This window comes from Spermophilus citellus, assembly GCF_964194105.1.
Source record: "Spermophilus citellus genome assembly, chromosome: 3".
NCBI classification, from domain to species: Eukaryota; Metazoa; Chordata; class Mammalia; order Rodentia; family Sciuridae; genus Spermophilus; species Spermophilus citellus.
This window is the reverse complement of record NC_138184.1, coordinates 4,872,024-4,890,810: the sequence shown is the minus strand read 5'-3', so window position 1 is coordinate 4,890,810 and position 18,787 is coordinate 4,872,024. Positions and strand designations below refer to the sequence as shown.

General features: G+C 52.1%; 1 protein-coding gene across 1 annotated transcript; it reads left to right on the top strand.

Moving 5' to 3' along the window:
• The first annotated feature begins 6,274 nt into the window (after positions 1–6,274).
• Positions 6,275–10,068, top strand: CLEC4G (C-type lectin domain family 4 member G). The gene is made up of 9 exons (XM_081283351.1): positions 6,275–6,384; positions 6,651–6,761; positions 7,056–7,109; positions 7,288–7,350; positions 7,468–7,572; positions 7,830–7,919; positions 8,096–8,244; positions 8,350–8,465; positions 8,780–10,068. Exons 1-9 carry the CDS (start codon positions 6,330–6,332, stop codon positions 8,916–8,918), a joined length of 882 nt encoding a protein of 293 aa, XP_081139477.1. The 5' UTR covers positions 6,275–6,329; the 3' UTR covers positions 8,919–10,068.
• Positions 10,069–18,787: the final 8,719 nt, after the last annotated feature.

The window sequence follows — 18,787 nt, the reverse complement described above, 5'->3', positions numbered from 1 at the left end:
TGCTCATATTGATCTCGGGCTTTTGGCCTCCAAAACTGTGAGCGAGTAAGCTTCTCTGGCTGAAGCTGCATTCATCACAGCAGCCCTGGCGAACTTGCACGCCGACCACAGGTAGTGTGGGATGCCGGGTGGGATGATGGAGCGAGCAGAGAAGGGGCACCGGTGGGAACACTGGTAAAATCCAAATGAGGCCTGCAGTTTAACCAATGGTGGATTCATACCAATATTAATTTCTTCATTTTGACAAGTGTATAGTGATAATACATGATATTAGCATTAGCAGAAGCTGGGTAAAGAATATACAGAACTCTCGACTGTCTTTGCAACTCATCGTGAATCTATATCAAAATAAGAATTTGCAAGAGGCTTGGGGTGCAGCCTGGTGGTCGAGCGCTTGCGTAGCATGCGTGGGGTGCTGGGTTTCACTTCCACTACCAAAAAAAAAAAAAAGCTTGAAAAAGACTCAAAAACACTGCTTATAATTTCATTTATTTAAGGTTCCTAGAGAAATCCATAAAGACAGAGGGTTATAATCATGGGCACCAGGAACTAGGAAGTGAGAATGGAATGGAGGGTTGGTGTTTACTGGACAGTCTCAATTTGGGAATAGTGGGTGGTGATGGTTTCACAAACATATGAACTGATTTATTTATGAATTTCCTTCTTTTCTTTTTTTCAGTGCTACAAGGGCCTTGCACATGCTAGGTGAATGTTCCACCACTGAGCTGCTCACCAACCCCATACTCTTTTTTTTTGGGGGGTGGGGGGGTCCCAGGGATTGAACTCAGGGTCACTCAACCACTGAACCACATCCCCAGCCCTATTTTATATTTTATTTAGAGACAGGGTCTTGCTGAGTTGCTTAGCACCTCATCATTGCTGAGGCTGACTTTGAACTCGTGATCCTCCTGCTTCAGCCTCCCCAGCTGCTGGGATTACAGGTGTGCGCCACTATACCTGGCCCAACCCCATATTTTTCTTCTTTTTTTTTTTTTAGAGAGAGAGAGAGAGAGAGAGAGAGAGAGAGAGAGAGAGAGAGAGAGAGAGAATTTTTTTAATATTTATTTTTTAGTTCTCGGCGGACACAACATCTTTTTGTATGTGGTGCTGAGGATAGAACCCGGGCCGCACACATGCCAGGCGAGCGTGCTACCGCTTGAGCCACACCCCAGCCCCCCAACCCCATATTCTTAACGTGATTTTTCTTCAGCATCCAAGAGTATTTCCTATTTGGCGAAGGGGCTTTGGTTTCTCTTTCCTTTGCAGATGCTAATTGCTAGAACATGAGAAACTTGTCTTTTTAAAGGTTAATCTTGCCACAATCTTTAATTAGTCCAGAGGTTAAATCCTTAGCAATTTCTAGATAAATGATCCTAGCTTTGACGGACTGACAACTTTCCTTTTTGCTTTCCAATATTTATTTTCTCATTGCATTTGGCAGAAAACAAGAGAAGCATCTTTATTTTGTTCTTGATTTCACCAAAATATTTTTCTCATATTTAAAGTCATGCAGTACATTGGGCGAAAAGCATTGTTAGGCTCTTTTGCCAGTGTACAGATATCATAGAGGATGCTCCTACAAACTGAGACGGCTGTGATGTCATGGGTGGTACCGTCTTCTGCAATCTGTGTGGCTTGTCACGGATGGAAACATGGTTACCTGGCGTGTGACCTTGTGGAGATGCTCAGTAGGTGCCAATCGCCCTATCAAAGCACTGCATACTGTGTGGTTTAACGCCACAGAAGTGTGCTGTCTCACGGTTCCGGAGGTCACGTCTGAAACAAGACAGAGTTCCCACAAGACAGAGTCCCTCTGAGTCATGGAGGGGACCCTTCTTGCCTGTTGCCAGCTTCTGGAGGCGGACGGTGAGCCCTGGCTTTCTCCCCTTCTGTCCCAGCACAACACCTTATCTGTGTCTCTTCTCTTGGTTGAAGGACAGGGGCTTATGGGATTCGAGCTTGTCCTAACCTCACCAGAACTTGATTACATCTGTGAAGACCCATTTCCAAATAAGGTCCCATTTGCAGGTACCCTGGATTAGGGCTTTAACTTATCTTTTGTGGGAGACACAAACCAACCCCCCCCCCCCCGACTCAGTGGGCATCTTTTTTTTTTTCATTTGTTTGTTCTTGATTTTTACCGAAGATGGTTCTCATGTTATCATTAAGTAAAACCATTTCTGTAGATCCCTGGAAATGGCCTTTAAGGAAATCACCTCCTGTGTTTGCTCAGCATTCGTTTTCTTGTGTTTATCTTCTTTTTAATGAAAAATGAGCATTGAATCGATCTATCTCAAAATGTGGAAGAGACAAAAACAAGAGCCGGAAGGATACAGACCACGAGGGAACGTGTTTACTTAGCTTCCAAATGGGCAAAACAATCCAAAATATCATCCAAGGGTGCATGCACAGTTAAAGTGTTCTTTAACGTGATAAACACCGAGCTTTTGGGGGGGAAGTAGCCTTGGGGAAGGAAATGGGAATGAGACCAGAGACGGACTGGAAGTCCTAGAAGAAGACTCACACTATATTTGTCATATTTACTTTTAAAAGGATCTGAAACATGCAATGGTGTCAAAACAGGAATACAGCAGAGTGGAAGGCAGGCGCATTGTGTTCTGCAGACCTCTTGACGCACTCATTTTTTTCATCATAATAATCAAAGTCAATATTAAGAGCAATAAGCGGGGCTGAGTTGTGGCTCAGTGGTTGACCATTTGCCTAGTACACGTGAGGCACTGGGTTGGATTCTAAGCACCACATGAAAAAATTAACAAATTTTTTTTTCTAAAAAAGCCACCACCAAGCCGGGTGCGGTGGTGTGTGCTGGTAATCCCAGCGGCTTGGAAGGCTGAGGCAGGAGGATCGTAAGTTCAAAGCCAGCCTCAGCAAAGGTGAGGCACTAAGCAACTCAGTAAGACCCTGTCTCTAAATAAAATACAGAATAGGGCTGGGGGTGGGGCTCAGTGGTGGAGCGCCCCTGAGTTCAATCCCCAGTACTACCCCCCATCCCCGCAAAAAGAGCCATAACCAAAGCCTAATGCGTCCTTTGCACTGAAATGGGTTCCTGGGTCATAGGAGCCTCCTCTCTCTAAAAAGAATGGACACCCTAGAGTGGCCCTGGCTTGAGGCTCGATCAGGTGGCCTTTACCTTCTTTCTCCTCTACTCCAAACCTTTGTCCTTTGACCCAGCACCAGCTGCTCCCCAAACTCAAAATCCTGCCCCTGGACTATCTCGCTTCTTCCCGAGTCCTGTTCCTTCACTCTTCCAATCTGTGCACATGCTGATGTCATCCTGGGAATCTCCCCTCCCCACCTTTTCCAGAATGGCTGACTGCTCCGGGCATCCACTCCTCCCAGAAGCCCTCTGGGGTCCTTCAGGTCCGTTCAGGAGTGGCCGCCGGTCCTCGTGATTCCCTGTGCACCCTAGGTGAGCTCCACTGTCTTAAAATTCCCTGGTCACATGTTTCCCACCCACCATGACACCCAGAAAAGGGTTTCCCTTCCCTGTCTTGGGGCAGAAGTAAAGGTGAGGGGTCTGTGGCCAGCCTCGTACCTGGGACCTCCCTTCCCCTGCAGCAAATCCTGGGCGTGGGGCCGGGGATGGGCAGCTTTGGGTTTTGTGGAGAAGCAGGAAAGCTCCACCGAGCTCCTCAAGGCTCCATGGGCTCTAGGCATAAATCAGAGACCCACCTTCCTGCCCTGCTCCCTTCTCCCCTCGACCATGTACCTGTCCTTGAAGGCACCATTCCCATGGGATCCCTTTCAGGAAACATCTGCTGACCCCCCACATGAATGAATTGGTTCTCCTCCAAAATAACTAATGAAACAATCCCATCCGGATCCTTTCCTAAGAACACATTTTGATGCTTGCCTTGGACAGAAATTTTGCAATCTTTTTTTTTTTTTAAATTTCCTCTAACTAAGCGCCACTTGGGGTGTGCCTTTCCAGAAAGTTCTGCCACATAGTCATATCTTGCTGGTATCTTGCACTTGTTGACATGGTTCCTTTTTCTGATGATGGAGGCAAAAGGAGTCTTACATCTCAGAAGGAGAAGACTTCTAGGAAGAGGAGCCATGTTCTCTCCTGTTCCTGAATGTCTTTGCGCAGACCTGCCGTGGCTAAGCATTGCTGACCTGTGATGTTGAGTCCTGCGCCCCACAGATGCTCTCTGATTGGTTATACAGACTGCAACTTACACATACTTGGTTCATACATACATACCATGGACCCTCAGCCCAGTGGTAGAAAATCTGATACTGTGTTTCTGGAACATTCTATGTGAGCTTGGTTCCACATGTCCTTCCCCAGATTCTGTTGAACAGTTCCTTGTCCATCTCCAGGTGTCTGACCCTCTTCCCTGCAGTAACAAAACGAGGACCTGTGTTTATCAAGTCTGGACCCCGGTCTGAATGTTGTGCCTAAGCCTATATATTAGAATCATGCTCCCTTCCCCACCCTCCTGTGTCCTTTGTCATCTGCTTTAAAAAAAAGAATCCGGGCTGGGATTGTGGCTCAGCGGTACAGCGCTCGCCTAACAAGGGCAGGACTCGGGTCGATCCTCAGCACCACATAGAAATAAAGGCATTGTGTTGTGTCCATCTACACCTAAAAAATAAATATTTAAAAAGAAAGAAAGAAAGAATCCTCCTTTCTCTTCATTTTATGTGACCATGAATGCTTCTCTCATTCCTTTCTAGAAAGAAGTAAGAAAACTATCAATTTTTTTTTTAATAAATTGGGTGGGGGAGTGCTGGGGATGGAACTCAGGGTTTCATGTGTGCTAGGCAAACACTCCACCATGGAGCCACACCTCAACCCTTGAGTTAACTTTTTAAATGAAGTGTGAATAATGTTAATTATTTCTAAAGCCTGTTAAGAAGTTAGGGTGCATACACATATCCCCAAGAGGGCTGGAATCTAGTAAATGCAATGGTATCAAGTAAACTTAGCTTCCTAGCCAGGTCTCCTGGCCACCTCCCCACTGCCCAATCCTCCAAGCCCTTAATTCTGTTTGAGGTTTGGTTCTTTTATAACACTTGTGATTTTTTTAATATATGTTTTTAGGGTTCTCACTCTGGGCATGACGGACAGTTGGAGCAGGATCACCCTTTGCCATGGGACAGAGGCTGTCCTGTGCATTGTAGGGTTTTGAGCAGCATCTCTGTCCTCTACCCACGAATGTCAATCACACACACACACAAACACACACACACACACACACACACACACACACACCAAATTCTAACAACCAGAAATGTCTCCAGACATTGCCAAATATCCACTGAGAGAGAGGCACACTTACCCTTCGGTAAGCACACTCCTCTATCAAATTTGCTTTTAAACTGCTGTCTATTTAGTATAGGGTCTATCCCCTGACCACCCCACTGAATTTGGAGTACCAAGGACAAAGAAATCTGCTCCTTGGTGTACCCAATACTCAGAGTTTGCTTCACAGTAAGGGTTCAATATTTGTTGGAAAAATGCATAATAATTAGTGGGATTTTTTTTTTAGGAGTTGGGGGCGGAGTCTTGCTAGGTTGCCCAGGCTGGCCCCAAGCTCCTGGGCTCTGGTGATGCTCCTGACTCAGCCTCCCTGGTTGCTGGGTCTGTCAGTGTGCACCACCACACCTGGCTCACCTAGTGTTTTTCTCGCACCTGAGATGGCGCTGGGTCTGTCATGCATGACCTCACTTCTTTATCCTTCTTTGAGGGAGGCCCTGTTATTGTCCCTCCTATTCACAGAGGGAAAACTGAGGCTTCTAGAAGCTACATCTGCATACAACCCCATCCACACACCCCCACCCAGCAGTAGAATCCAGGAGCTTAACCGGTCACCCCGAAACTTTTCAATTTGTTCCCTTCTGGCCAAGAGAGACTGAATTCAGGTCAGGGTCAGGCCCAACCTCTGAGAAGCACCTGTGGGGAAATGGGGGGGGGTGCGGATCTGGCACAGGCTGGGGAGGTCCCATGGAGGGGCTTTCTCAGGATCTAGCAGGGGTATAAATTTGGTTGGGATCAGCATGTCCAACTCAGGAGGAAACCCAGCCCCCAAAGAGTTAGGGACCGAGCTCTGCAGAGAAGCCACAGCAGCAGCCTGGGGGCGTGCTGCAGAGACCAGGCCAGGGAGGCTGGAACTGCCCCCCACCATGGCCCAGCCCAGCAAGGAGCCGGCCCTGCGATTGGTCAGCGAATGTTTCCCTGTTACCAGTAATGGAGGCCGAGGAAATGGGAAGGAGGAAGGCAGGAAGAGAGAGTGGGTGTGGCCAGGGTGGGGCTGGGGGCTAAGTTTATACCTCTGCCCCCTTCACAGGATTCCAGCTTCACCATGGACGACACTGGATACAGCAAGTGGAGCGGGGGGTCCCAGGACCTCCCTGCAGGTATGAGTAAGGGATTGCCTAGCCGGCCTCCTGGGGTTCCTAGTGCGTGTCTGGGCTGTGATGGGGAATGGAGGAGAGGAGGCAAGAAGACACAGGCTATGGGTTCAGGAAACAAAAACCACAGCCATAGACCTGGTTAGACCTGGATCCAAATCCTAACTCTGCTGCTCAGGGGCTGTGCCATGGTGGGCAAGTTATTTAACCTCTCTGTGCCACAAGCCTAGAGTTTAGTGCTTGGGCCCTAGGAGTCCATCTGTGTCCCCTAGGGCACTGGGGACGCTGGGAGCACTGCAAGCAACGATTTTTCTTCCTGGCCCTGGTTCTCCTGGTGGCCACGATCCTATGGGCTTTCATTCTGAGCATTCTGTTGTCCAAGGGTGAGTGACCCTTTCTTGAGGACTTAAGTCTGCCCTTTCCATTGCTCCAACCCCCTCCATGATCCCAGCCCCCCGCCTGGATCTGAATGTGCCACCCCTGCATAGAATGGCTGTCCCTCTTTGGGCTGGGTGCACCCACCCGTGCGTTTGTCTCCCTTCCACACATGTGATCATCATGTGTGTCGTACGCCAGCCTGCTTCCCCTGTGGGTCCCAAGACGGGGTCCTTGCACCCCTGGGGTAAGGGGATGTTCCCGGGTCACCCCGTTGGGCCTGCAGGAGCTTCTCTCTGCAGCATCTGTGGAGCGCCGGGCGCTGGTGGGCCAACAGGACCTGCTGGAGATGAACGGTGTGTGCAGAGCGGTGGGCCCTGGGGGCTGGGGGTGGGAATGTCCAGGGTCCTGAGCCTGGGGAGTAGCTGGGTGAGGACACAGGGGACCCAGAGGCTGGTCTCATAGTGGGGGAAGGGTGTCCCCTGAGTCCCTTCAGGTGACGAAGTACACATGTGCGTGGGGACATCATTCCAGCCTCGGAACAGACAGTGGTGCTGGGTGCCTTGAAGGAGGAGGTCGGAGCCTGCAACAGCTGCTGTAAGAAGGGGGCCTGGCAGTCGTTTGTGGGCTTAGAGCAGGTGGATCAGGGCAGGCTGGTGGGGGCAGGCGGGCTGGCCTCAGAAGTCCCACCCACCTGTATCATGTCCTTCCTAGGCTTGGGGACCAAGGCGAAACTGCAGACCACTCTCACTGAGCTTGGGGAGACACAGATAAAAGTGCTGCAGCAGGAGAGTGCCCTGAAAGAACTGCAGGAGCGCGGTGAGGGGCGTGACCTTCAGCCCTGGCCCCAGTGACCTTGACCCCTGACCCTGATCGTGCCCACCTCCATGGCGGGACCAGATCCTAATGGCTGGACTCTGACCTTGACTACAACTCCTCACCCCAGCCATGGCCGGACCCTACCCTCTGATGACAGTCATTGTCAAGGTGGACATCCACCGGGACCTGACCTTTACCTGCCCATGACATGGCCGATTCTAACCTCCACTGTAATCTCAACTCCCTTGACCCTGCAGTGACCCAGGGCTTGGCTGAAGCCGGCAGGGACCGAGAGAATGTCCGCACTGAACTGTTTCGGGCGCTGGAGGGCATCAAGTTCCAGAACGGTGAGCAACGCAGGGACGGAAAACAAGTGGAACCTGCCGGGGCCTCGGAGTGCCACTCTCCACCAGGCCCTGCCCTTGTACTTGGCTTCGGTGGTTCTGCCCGTGGGGGATACCCACCGGGTGCTCAGTGAGCTCCACCTGGGAACAGCCCACCTCTCTGACCCTCCACCCTGCAGGTTCCTGTGAGCCGTGCCCCAAGACCTGGCTGACCTTCCAGGGCTCTTGCTACTTTTTCTCAGAGCCACCCAGCTCGTGGGAGGCATCGCAGCGCCTCTGTGCAAACCTAAGCGCTCACCTGGTGATCATCGGGGGCCTGGAGGAGCAGGTAGCGAGAGGGAGGAGCTTAGCGGGAGGACCTCGCGTGTGCCGTGTGGCTCGGGTCCTGGGGCGGTTGGTGGACTCCTGGGTTCAGGTCTCCGCTCCTTCCCAGGGCTTCCTGAGTCTGCACACTCGCGGCCTGGGCTACTGGCTGGGCCTGAGGGCTGTGCGTCACTCTGGCAAGGTTCAGAGCTACAAGTGGATCGATGGAGTCCCACTCAGCTTCAGGTGAGGGACGGACTCCTGGTGAGAATCGGGGAGAGGGACAAATCAGACCCGAGGGGAGGTGCTTTGGACCACCTCTCGGGGACCCCTTGGCTTGGGCTAAATTCTTAGGGATGGGAACATCAGATCGTAGGAACTGGCTGAGGGTTAAACTCTGGGCTCACAAAGTAATAACCCCAGGTGCCTGCTCAAGTTAGACACTCAGGGTGAACAGGTTAGACCCAAGCCATAAACAGGCTAGACGCTGGGAAGGAGGGCTGGACCTCAGGTCCGTCCTCAGCCTGGACTTGCAGCAGCGCCCTACTTCACCTTGGCAGCCACTGGAACTCGGGAGAGCCTAATGACTCGAGGAGGCAAGAAGACTGTGTCATGATGCTGCACTCGGGGCTGTGGAACGACGCACAATGCAGCAGTACAATGGACGGCTGCATCTGTGAGAAGAGGCGCAGCTGCTGACCCGGCTCAGCGCCCAGAGCCACGCCCACCGGCGCAGTTGGCTCCCAGGTGCTCAGAGGCCTCTGCTCCAACCTCACAGGCCCCTGCACTCCCGCCCCTCCGCCAGCTTCAAAACTCCCTTCTCCTAGTCCGGGTCACCTGAGCCCACCTCTCTTCCTAGTCGAGAAAGAGAAGGAAGCTGTTTGATTTTTCCATCTTCCCCATCCCTTGAATAGACTGGCACCCTGTCATCCATCCCAGACTTCACAGCAGGACACAAGGCCCTGAGGCAGGGAGAGGAAGGAGGGACTCCCCTGATGAGATTATCTGGTCCCTTTTGCTCAAAGCACCTAGCTCCTGGGACTATCAGGAAACATCCCAGAGAAACTGGGTTTTTGAGAAGTGATGGGATTTCTGCAGGTGGAGCTAGGAAGGTGGCAGGCAAGTAGGGAGCCTGGAGTAGGAAGCGGAACCCAGCAGGAGGGAGGCTGTCAGTTGGGCAGAAGGAATGTGGAGGTGTGGGCTGCAAAGGGCCTGGCTGGAACAAGTGGGGACTTCTGATCTGAATTCACCCTGCACTCCCAAAGTTTCCTGCTTTCATCCTGAGGACTTGGGGGCTCTCTGAGAATTTCCAAAAAAGCAGATGGATCCATCAGAGGACAGTAACAGGCCAGCTGCTCCCAGTTCCCCGCAGAACTGAGTCCATAACTAAAGGCTGCTTTAGTTCCCAGAATGCCTGGCGGTGGCAGCCTGAGGCAGCAAGAGAGGAACACCACCCCAGATACAGCCTCTACCCACCGTGCCTTAATCCCCTCCTCCCCCCTCCTACTCAGTCCCAACCCCCAGCCCTGCTCCAGGCCACCACGGACCTGTTGTCTATCGCCATCAATGTGACTCGTCTTTTGTAAAACTCCATATACATTGAATTACATACGACATATAGCCCTTTGTTTCTGGATACTTTCTGTCCACAGAGTACTTTTGAGATTCAGCCATGCTATCATGTGAATCGATAATATTCTCTTTTTTTATTTCGGAGTCATATTCTGTTGTGTGGCTGGACCACAGTTCACTTATCTGTTTACCCGTTGATGGATGTTTGGGTTGCTTCCAATGTAAGTTACTATGATTCGGCTTCGGTGAATATTCTTATACAAATTTTTGTATGGCAGGTCAGTGTGTTTACGGTTGCTATAAAAAAAACACCCAAGACTGGGTAATTTATAAAGAATAGAAGTTTTTTTGACTCATGGTTCTGGAGGCTGGAAAGTCTGAGAGCATGGTGACAGCATTTAGTGAAGGCCTTCTTGCTGAGGTATTCATCTCTTTCATTGCTGAAACAAAATACCGGAGGCTTGGTATTTTATAAAGAAAGGAGATTTGTTTAGCTCACAGTTTGGAGGCTAAAGTCCAAACAGCCATGTATCTGCTCTGGTTAGGGCCCTGTGGCTGCATTACATCATGGCATGACAGAAAGCCAGAGAGAGGAGAGGGGCTAGTCTTGTTCTTTTGTGACAAGTCTCTCTCGAGAACCAGTATCTCACCAGGATCTCAGCAGAATTAACTTAATCCCTTCCAAGGAAATGCCCCCAAACACCTAATGACTTCCCACTAGGCCCCACCTCCTACAAGTTCCACTATTTCTTAGGGTCACCTCACTAGGGACCAAGCTTCCAACAGATGAGCCCCTGGGAACATCGTCCAACCGACGGTCAATAGTATAACATGGCGAGACAGAGCTAGTGTGCCCCCTCTGGTCTCTCTTCCTCTTGTGATAAAGTCACTGGTTGGGGCCATCATGGCGGCCCCAACCTTATCACCTCATTGAACCCTAGTCACCTCCCAAAGGGTGATTCTCCAAATTCCATGCACAGGGGAATTTAGGGATTAAGTTTCCAACACATGGACTTTGGAGGGACACATTCTGGCCACACCATGTGCATTTGTAGGTTTTCACTTCTTTGGGATAAACACCTAGGAGTGATGTTAGATGCACACTTAGCTTCCCAGAGAGGTTACTCTCACCAGCAAGGTCCAGAGGTTCCAGTTGCACAGGGAAGGGGTTTTGGCCCCAGGGAAACTGCAGCAGTTCCAGAGCCCAGATGGAGGGGAGGAAGGGAGGCCAGAAGGGGAGGCAGATAGTGGAGGACGGCAGGAAGCAGCAGTTCTTGATTACTCGGGTTTGCACAGTACAGAGAGCAGGGTCTCGAGGGTCTCTGACATTTGGAATTACACCCTAGGGAAGATAGCAGGAGTCTCCGGATAGAGATGAAGAGAAAGATTGGTGCCTGATCCCCAAGAAGGGGCTTCTGGATGGACAGTAGATGGACGGGAAAGGACAGGCGCCCTCGCTGAAGAAGGAGGAGGCTGCCAGCGTAGTGAGGATCAGGGCGCAGGTCTCTCGGACCCAAGGGGCAGCTTCATTTGAGAAAGGATTTTAAATGCCACAAAATTCTTTAGCTGGGGGGGGGGGGGCGGGGGAACACGAGGCATGAGACAGAAGTCACCCAGGACCTAGGTCGTTCTGACCTACAGCAGGTTTCTGCCTCCCTAACACCTTGAGGATCACCCCCTCCCTCTTGGCAGTTCTTACCTGGAATGTATAACGTGAGTGACCAAGAACCAATCAGCGCCCAGCACTTACCCTTGTTGACCAATGGGCGGGGGCGAGCCCTGGGGGGCGTGCCTGCGGGCGAGCCTCCACTGTGAAATCCCAGAGCCCTGGGACACGCTCTGGGGAGAGCTGCCTCTGGACCAGGAGAACCGCTATTTTCTCCCCAGGTGGCCACTCTCGTTGTGGCTTAAGGCGCTCGAGGTTCCCACACGTGGTGTCCTCGACTTCCCTTTGGGGCTGACACATTCGTGCCATCCCCTTCTCACCTGCGGAGGTCTCTGCGGCGCGGATTCCACGCCAGGCCCTGGAGTTCCAGGTCAGGGTCACTCGGCCAGGAGGAACCAGAGAACCTCAGGCTGGGGGCCCACGGGCTTCCAAGGAACAGCGAAGGCCTGATGGGGCCCCTCGCAGGGAGTCCTAGAGGAGGCCATACTGCGCTAGGGTGGGAGAGGAACGGTTGCCTGGGAGCAGAGGTAGAGGTCACCTTAGCAGGGCTCTGGAGGAACTTTCTGGGGCGATGTTCTGTTTGCTGATGATTTGGGAGCATATCGGTGAACACACTCTTCAAAACCTGCAGAAAGCATGCTTGGGATTCATGCATTTCATTCTAGGTGACTTTTAAATTTATGTTTTTATCTGGCAAATAAAGATACATAAACGATAGAAAAAGTAATAGTCATCCCTTGGAATTTGTGGGGAATTGGTCCCAGAACCTTTCCCCCTGACACAGTACCAGAACCCGTGGATGCCCAAGCCCTTCACACACAGAGGCATAGCATTTGTAGAGGGCCTCTGCACCTCTGGCTAAATCATCGCGAGTTGGCCTAGAGTGCTACGTAAATGCAAAGTTGTTATACTGAGTTGCTTAGGGAAAAATGAGAAGAAAAACTGCATGCATATTCAATGCAGATTGTTTTTCTAGTATTTTCCACCTGAGTTGGTTGAATCCACAGATGCGAAGGGCTGACTGTATATGCATGGCATATGATGTGATTTTTGATACATATACATAGAGAACTGGCTAAAATAAGCTATTAACATATGCATCACCTCACATATATGGTTAATTTTTTTCTTTCTGTACTGGAGATTGGACTCAGGACCTTGTACATGCTAGGCAAGTGCTCTACCACTGAGCCGCATCCCCAGCCTTTTTATTTTTATTTTGAGACAGGATCTCACTAAGATGCTGAGTCTGGCCTTTGACTTGAGATTCCTCCTGCCTCAGCCTCCCAAGTAGCTAGGATGACAGACATGGGCCCCTGCACTCAGTTATGTGTCATTTTTTCATGGTGAAAACACCTAAAATCTACTCTCAGCAATTTTCTTTCTTTTTTTAATTTTAATTTGTTATATATGACAGCAGAATGCATCACAATTCACATTACACATATACAGCACAATTGTTTTATTTCTCTGGTTGTACATAAAGTAGAGTCGCACCATTTGTGCACTTAGGGTAATAATATCCATCTCATTCCATTGACTTTCCTACCCCATTCCCCTCCCTTCCGGCCCCTCCCCTTTGCCCTATCTAGAGTTCCTCTAGCTCTCCCATGCAGCACCCCCCCACACCACATTATGAATCAGCCTCCTTAAATCAGAGAAAACATTTGGCATTTGGTGTTTTGGGATTGGCTTAACTTCACTTAGCATTATATTCTCCAACTCCATCCATTTATCTGCACTGCAAATACCATGATTTCTCTCTCTCTCTCTCTCTCTCTCTCTCTCTCTCTCTCTCTCGATGGACACGATACCTTTACTTTATTTATTTATTTTTATGTGGTGCCGGGGATTGAACCCAGTGCCTCATGTATGCTAGGCAAGCACTCTACTAAGCCACAACCCCGGCCCCGATTTTATTCTCTTTGATGCTGAAGAATATTCCATCGTGTATGTATACCACATTGTCTTTATCCATTCAGCTACTGAAGGGCATTTAGGTTGGTTCTGCAGTTTAGCTACTGTGAATTTGAGCTGCTGTAGACATTGATGTGGCTGTGTCCCTGTAGTGTGCTGTTTTTAAGTCCTTTGGGTATAGACCAAGGAGTAAGAGAGCTGGGTCAAATGGAATGGTGGTGCCGAGGATGTTCCTTGGAGACTCTAGGGATGAGTGGTTCATTCCAAAATTCAACTTTTCTGAATGCTTGAAAGTCATCCTGGGCTGGGGATGTGGCTCAAGTGGTAGCGCGCTCGCCTGGCATGCGTGCGGCCCGGGTTCGATCCTCAGCACCACATACCAACAAAGATGTTGTGTCTGCCGAGAACTAAAAAAATAAAATAAAATAAAATATTAAAAATTCTCTCTCTCTCTCTCTCTCTCTCTCTCTCTCTCTCTCTCTCTTTAAAAAAAAAAAAAAAGAAAGTCATCCTAATGAAATATGGGGTCCGGGTGGTGATGGTTGCCCTCCTGGGGTTTGCTGTCTGGCCAGGAAAGGAGGGAGTGATGAGGTTGAATGGAAGTGATGTGCCCGTGCGGTGGATTAGAGATGGAAAATTCTAGAGAAGGAAAACTCCTTTCGCTGCATTTCTGGCCTGGGGGGGAGGGGGTAGAGGATGCAAAAGGGAAGCAGGGTGTGCCTTGGAAAGGCCCAGGGTGCTTGTGCTGGGAAGCAGAGTGTGGGGGCAGGGAGGGTAGTGGGTGGCCCCACTGTGGGGCGGCTGCACTGCATGACCACCCCGTCTGGGGCTAAATCAGCAAGTCACGGGGAGCTTGGATCCCAGTCGGGGTTCCCTGGTTGCTCTGGCCCCACCATAACCCCAGTTGCCACCTTCCAAGGAAGCAGCCTGGAGATGACCTCCCTGGTCTCCCACCTCTCCCCTCCAGAGCCCAGGAAACCCCCTCAGCTCCCGAGGGCTTCTTCCCAGGAAGGCGGAGGCATCAGGGGTACAGACCGGGGCCTTCCAAAGCAGCAGCAGGCCACACTCTCTTCCAGCCCCTGGCAGCCTGTCCACATGGGGCTCAATCCCCACCCCCTGGGAAGGCCAGGGCTCTCGCTTGGACACAGGTGGCTCAAATGGATGGATCTGGCAGGCGGAAAGAAAGCCCAGAGCTTGAAACCAGCGCGGGCCACGACCTTGCTGTGTGGACTCGGGCTCGTGGCTTTGCTTCTCTGAGCCTCAATTTTTGCATCTCCAGGGGGAAGGTAAAGCCAGTATCTACCTAATGTATCATGGTCAGCTAAATTAGCCCCTGATCAATGGATACATGGATCAAGATGTCCACACCCTAATGCCCAGAATCCATGAAGATGTGACTTCATATGGCAAAAGAAACTGTGCAGATGGGATTAAGGGAAGGACCCTGAGGGCGGGAGACTGTTTTAGTCAGCTTCTTTGCTGCTGTGGTCAAAAGACCTGACAAGAACAATTTTAGAGGAGGAAAAGTTTATTTGGGGCTTCTCAGAAGTCTCAGTCCGTAGACGGCCAACTGCACTGCTCTGTGCCTAGGTGGGGCAGAACATCATGGAGGAAGGGTGAGGAGGAAGACAGCGGCTCAGGACATGACCATCAGGAAGCAGAGAGAGAGATCCTCACGGGGTGCAAAATTTATGCCCCAAAGGCATGTCCCCAATGACCCACCTCCTCCAGCCACAGCCTGCCTACAGTGGCCACCCTGCTCATCCCTGTCGGTGGATCAATGCACCATCAGGTGAGGCTCCCATAGCCCAGTCATTTTGCCACGGAATTTTCTGGTATTGTCTCACACATGAGCTTTGGGGTGACACCTCGTGCCTAAATCATAACAGAGGTGATCCTGGGTTATCCCAGGAGGGCCAGAGTCAAAGCAAGACCGGAAGATGCTGCGCGTCTGGCTCTGGAGCTGGAGGAAGAGGAGGCAGGCACCGCTAATTCTCCCCCAGCCCCTCCAGAAGGGACCGGCCCTGCCCTCATCTGGACTGTAGCCTGGGGAGAGCCATCTTGGGCTTTTAACCTCTAGACCTGGCAGATCCTACCTCAGTGTGTAGGCCACTGGACGTGTAGTCGCTTCCTCCAGTGCCATGGGAATTTCACACAGGTGTGATGCCCATGTGTTAACTACGTGCCAGGCCCTGAGCCTGGGGCTGGGGACACAGCGGTGACCAGAGAGACCACCCTGCCCTCCTGGAGCTCCTGTCTTGGTGGGGGATGATAAAGAAGCAAACCAGACATGTGCACACACCTGAAAGGGCACCGAAACCTCACAGCGGTGAGGTCAGGGCCAAGGGGCATGTCAGCCAGGGTCATGTCCTGCAGAGGGCAGAGACTTGGAGGGAGAGGAAGGACCATCTACTCCATCAGCAGTGGGAAGGAACGATCGTGTTGGTCTCCCGGCTGGTGCAGGTTGAGGGAGCAAACGGGGTGAGTGGGCCAAGGAGGATGCCCACCCTGTGGGTCCTCATGGCCTGCAGGGATTTCGGAGTTTTTTGCTAAGAGCCTCTGGGTAGAGGGCTGGTCGATCCTGGGAGATGGGTTTCCAGAAACGCTGCAAAAACATGTTGTTATTTTCTGAGGCTCCTGGAACCCAGACCATGCTGAGGGCTTCGAGCACACACGAATGTGAGGGAATTGCCCTACTCCCACCCCACAGACGAGGAAACTGGGTCCCAGAAAAGAAGCAATCACCCTGCAGCCGGGAGAAGATACAGGGGCGGAGCTGGGACCTCATGACTGCACTTGTCCACAGCAGGGTCCCCTGTGAGGGGCAATGACCAGGTGTGGGTCCAGCAGAAGACAGCCACCCCACTGCCTGCCAGACCCAGGGGGCCTGGGAGCAGGAGTGGAGAAGAAAAACACACAGACCTCCTCCAAAGTCCCTAAGAAGTTGGAGTCCTGGGTCCCTGAGGGAAGGGTCTGGGGTCCTGGCTTCCTGGGTGCCTAAGGGACTGAGCCTGGGCCCCTGAGGATCAGATTAGGGTCCCAGATTCCTGACTCCATCAGGAGCTGGGGGCCTGGGTCCCTGGGGGTTGGAGTGGGGTCCAGGCCTCCCGGACCCCTAAAGAGTGGGGGATCTCTGGATCTCTGAGGGTGAGGTCAAGGGTTCTGACTCGGGTCGCGGGCTGGTCTGTGAGGACTGGGAGCAGAGGCCTGGTTTCCTGGTCTCCAGGGAGTGGAGGGCCTCAGAGTAGAGCTTGAAGTCCAGGATTTCTGGGTCTCTGAAGGTTGAGAGTCCCCAACTCTCAGGGAACTCAGGAATTCTCAGAGAGAAATCCCCTAACCTCCCAGTCTAGCCCAGGGCCACCCTCAGAAGTCCCAGCTGGGCCTGCCCAGCCTCCTCCTCCGTGGGGTGTCTAGGAGCCTGAGGGAGGCAGGAAGGAGGGTCTGCGGGACTCCCTCCTGAGCTCTGGGGAGCCCTGCAGAGGGGAGGGTGTGGACAAGTCCACCTGTGTCCCCTCCTGGGAACTCCCTCCCACAAATACCAGCCTTTCCAGCCTCTCCAGACCCTGCCCCCAACATCACACAAACAGGCTCTGGCTCCAGACCTGGGCCTCCAGGAAGGCCACAGAGCTCATCCCACTGCCCATCCCTCTTCCTGTTGATCTGTTCTCAGGGGTCAGGGTAGGGAAGCACTTGATGGGGGGGTGTGACTGGGTCTTGGGGCCACCGCCCTGGCCCTTCTGGGAAGAGTACACAGCTCAGGGCTGGAGAAGGGGATTTAGAGGACCATGGGGGCTCAGCCTCCATGATCAAGGCAGCTTTTCTGCAACTGGCCCTCCAGGTGGGGGACAATGGCCTACGCAATGACCTGGAGGTACCAAGAGCTCTGGAAAGTTCAGGCACTTGGAGAGTCTTGGAGGGAGTGGGGTAGGTGTATGTAGCTGGAGAGGCCCAAGTGCCGACCTTGAACACCAGGCTGCAGGGAGCTGGGACTTTAGGACCAGAGTAGAAGGGAGCCAGAAGGTGACCCACAGGAGGGAGACGTGGTCCGACGGCTGTGGTGCAGGGAATGGGCTGAGGGGCCTCAGGAAGACCATGGAGGGTCTTGCTGCCATTGTCTGGGACAAAGGAAGATGGCTGGTGTTGGGGGCATTCAAGAGAAGAGATGGGCCGTCAAAAGATGGTGCATGTGGAGGTAGGAGCAGGAAGGAGGCAGGTGACTTGCAGCCTCTGGCGGGTGACCAGCGGTGGTGAGGGGCAGCGCTGTGCTCAGCCTGGGGCGAGGACTGCGTCCGGGCTCACTCTGCTGCAGCTACTCCTTGGTGGTCCTCCAGCACCAGGCCCCAGGGCCCAGGGTCTTCGAGGTGGCTGTTCCTCTGCAGGGACCCCTCCCCCACCTCCACAGGCTGGTTCCTGCATACAGCTCAGGGGTCCCTGCTCAGATGTGGCCCACGCAGAGGGCTTTGTCTGACCAGCCTGCTGAGCCAGCTCCTATGTCACCATCAGACATCGGTCTGCAGCCCTGATGGACTGACAGGTCCACGTGCTGCTCTGCCCAGGGGGCGCCAGCCTGCAGCAGGAAACCTGCTGGGTGAATAGCGGGAGGGAGGGGGAGGGTAGGAAAAGATGAACAAAGAGGCTCAGGAGAGAGACCTGGGCTGAAGACAGTGACGTGGGGGGTCAGCAGGTGGAGGGTGATGCTGAGGGTGGTGGAGAGGAGGAGTGAGCCTCGGGGGAAACCGAGGCCTGCAGGCTGGAGGAGAGCAAGGGGAGGGGGCGTGGCTTCCGTCCACGAGCAGCTCAGAAGACCAGCAGAGGGCGCTGCCTGCGTCTGTCTCCACCACCTCCTGCCGTGCGGGTGTGCGGGGGTGTGTATGTTGCACATCTGGGTTGTGTGTCTCTGTATGTCCCTCTTTTCATTTATGTGTTTCTGTGCATATATATATATATATATATATATATATATATATATATGTGTGTGTGTGTGTTTATGTGTGTGGTCCTGTTGTGTGTCTGTATCCCGCTCAGTGTGCTACCTATAGTTTGATTGTGTGGGTCTACATCTCTGGGCTCATGCTGTGTGTTGTGTGTGTGCCTGGGTGTCAGCGGTTGTACTGTGTTGTATCTCATGTGGTTGTGTGTCTGTAGTTTGGCTGTATTTTGTATATATGTCGCATGTGTCCATGGGTGGCTTCCATGTGTGTTTTTTTTTTACGAATGTGTGGTTTGGCTGTGTTGTGTCTGTGTTTCTGTTTGTCTCTGTGCGTCTGCGCACACACTGTGTATGTCTACTGTATCAGTGTTTGTGCTGTGTGGTCTCTTTGTGTGTGTTGTGTAGATGTCTGTGGGTTATATCTGTGTGTGTGGTCTTATTGTGTTCCGTTGGATTGTGTTGTGTTTGTGTGTCTGTATCTTG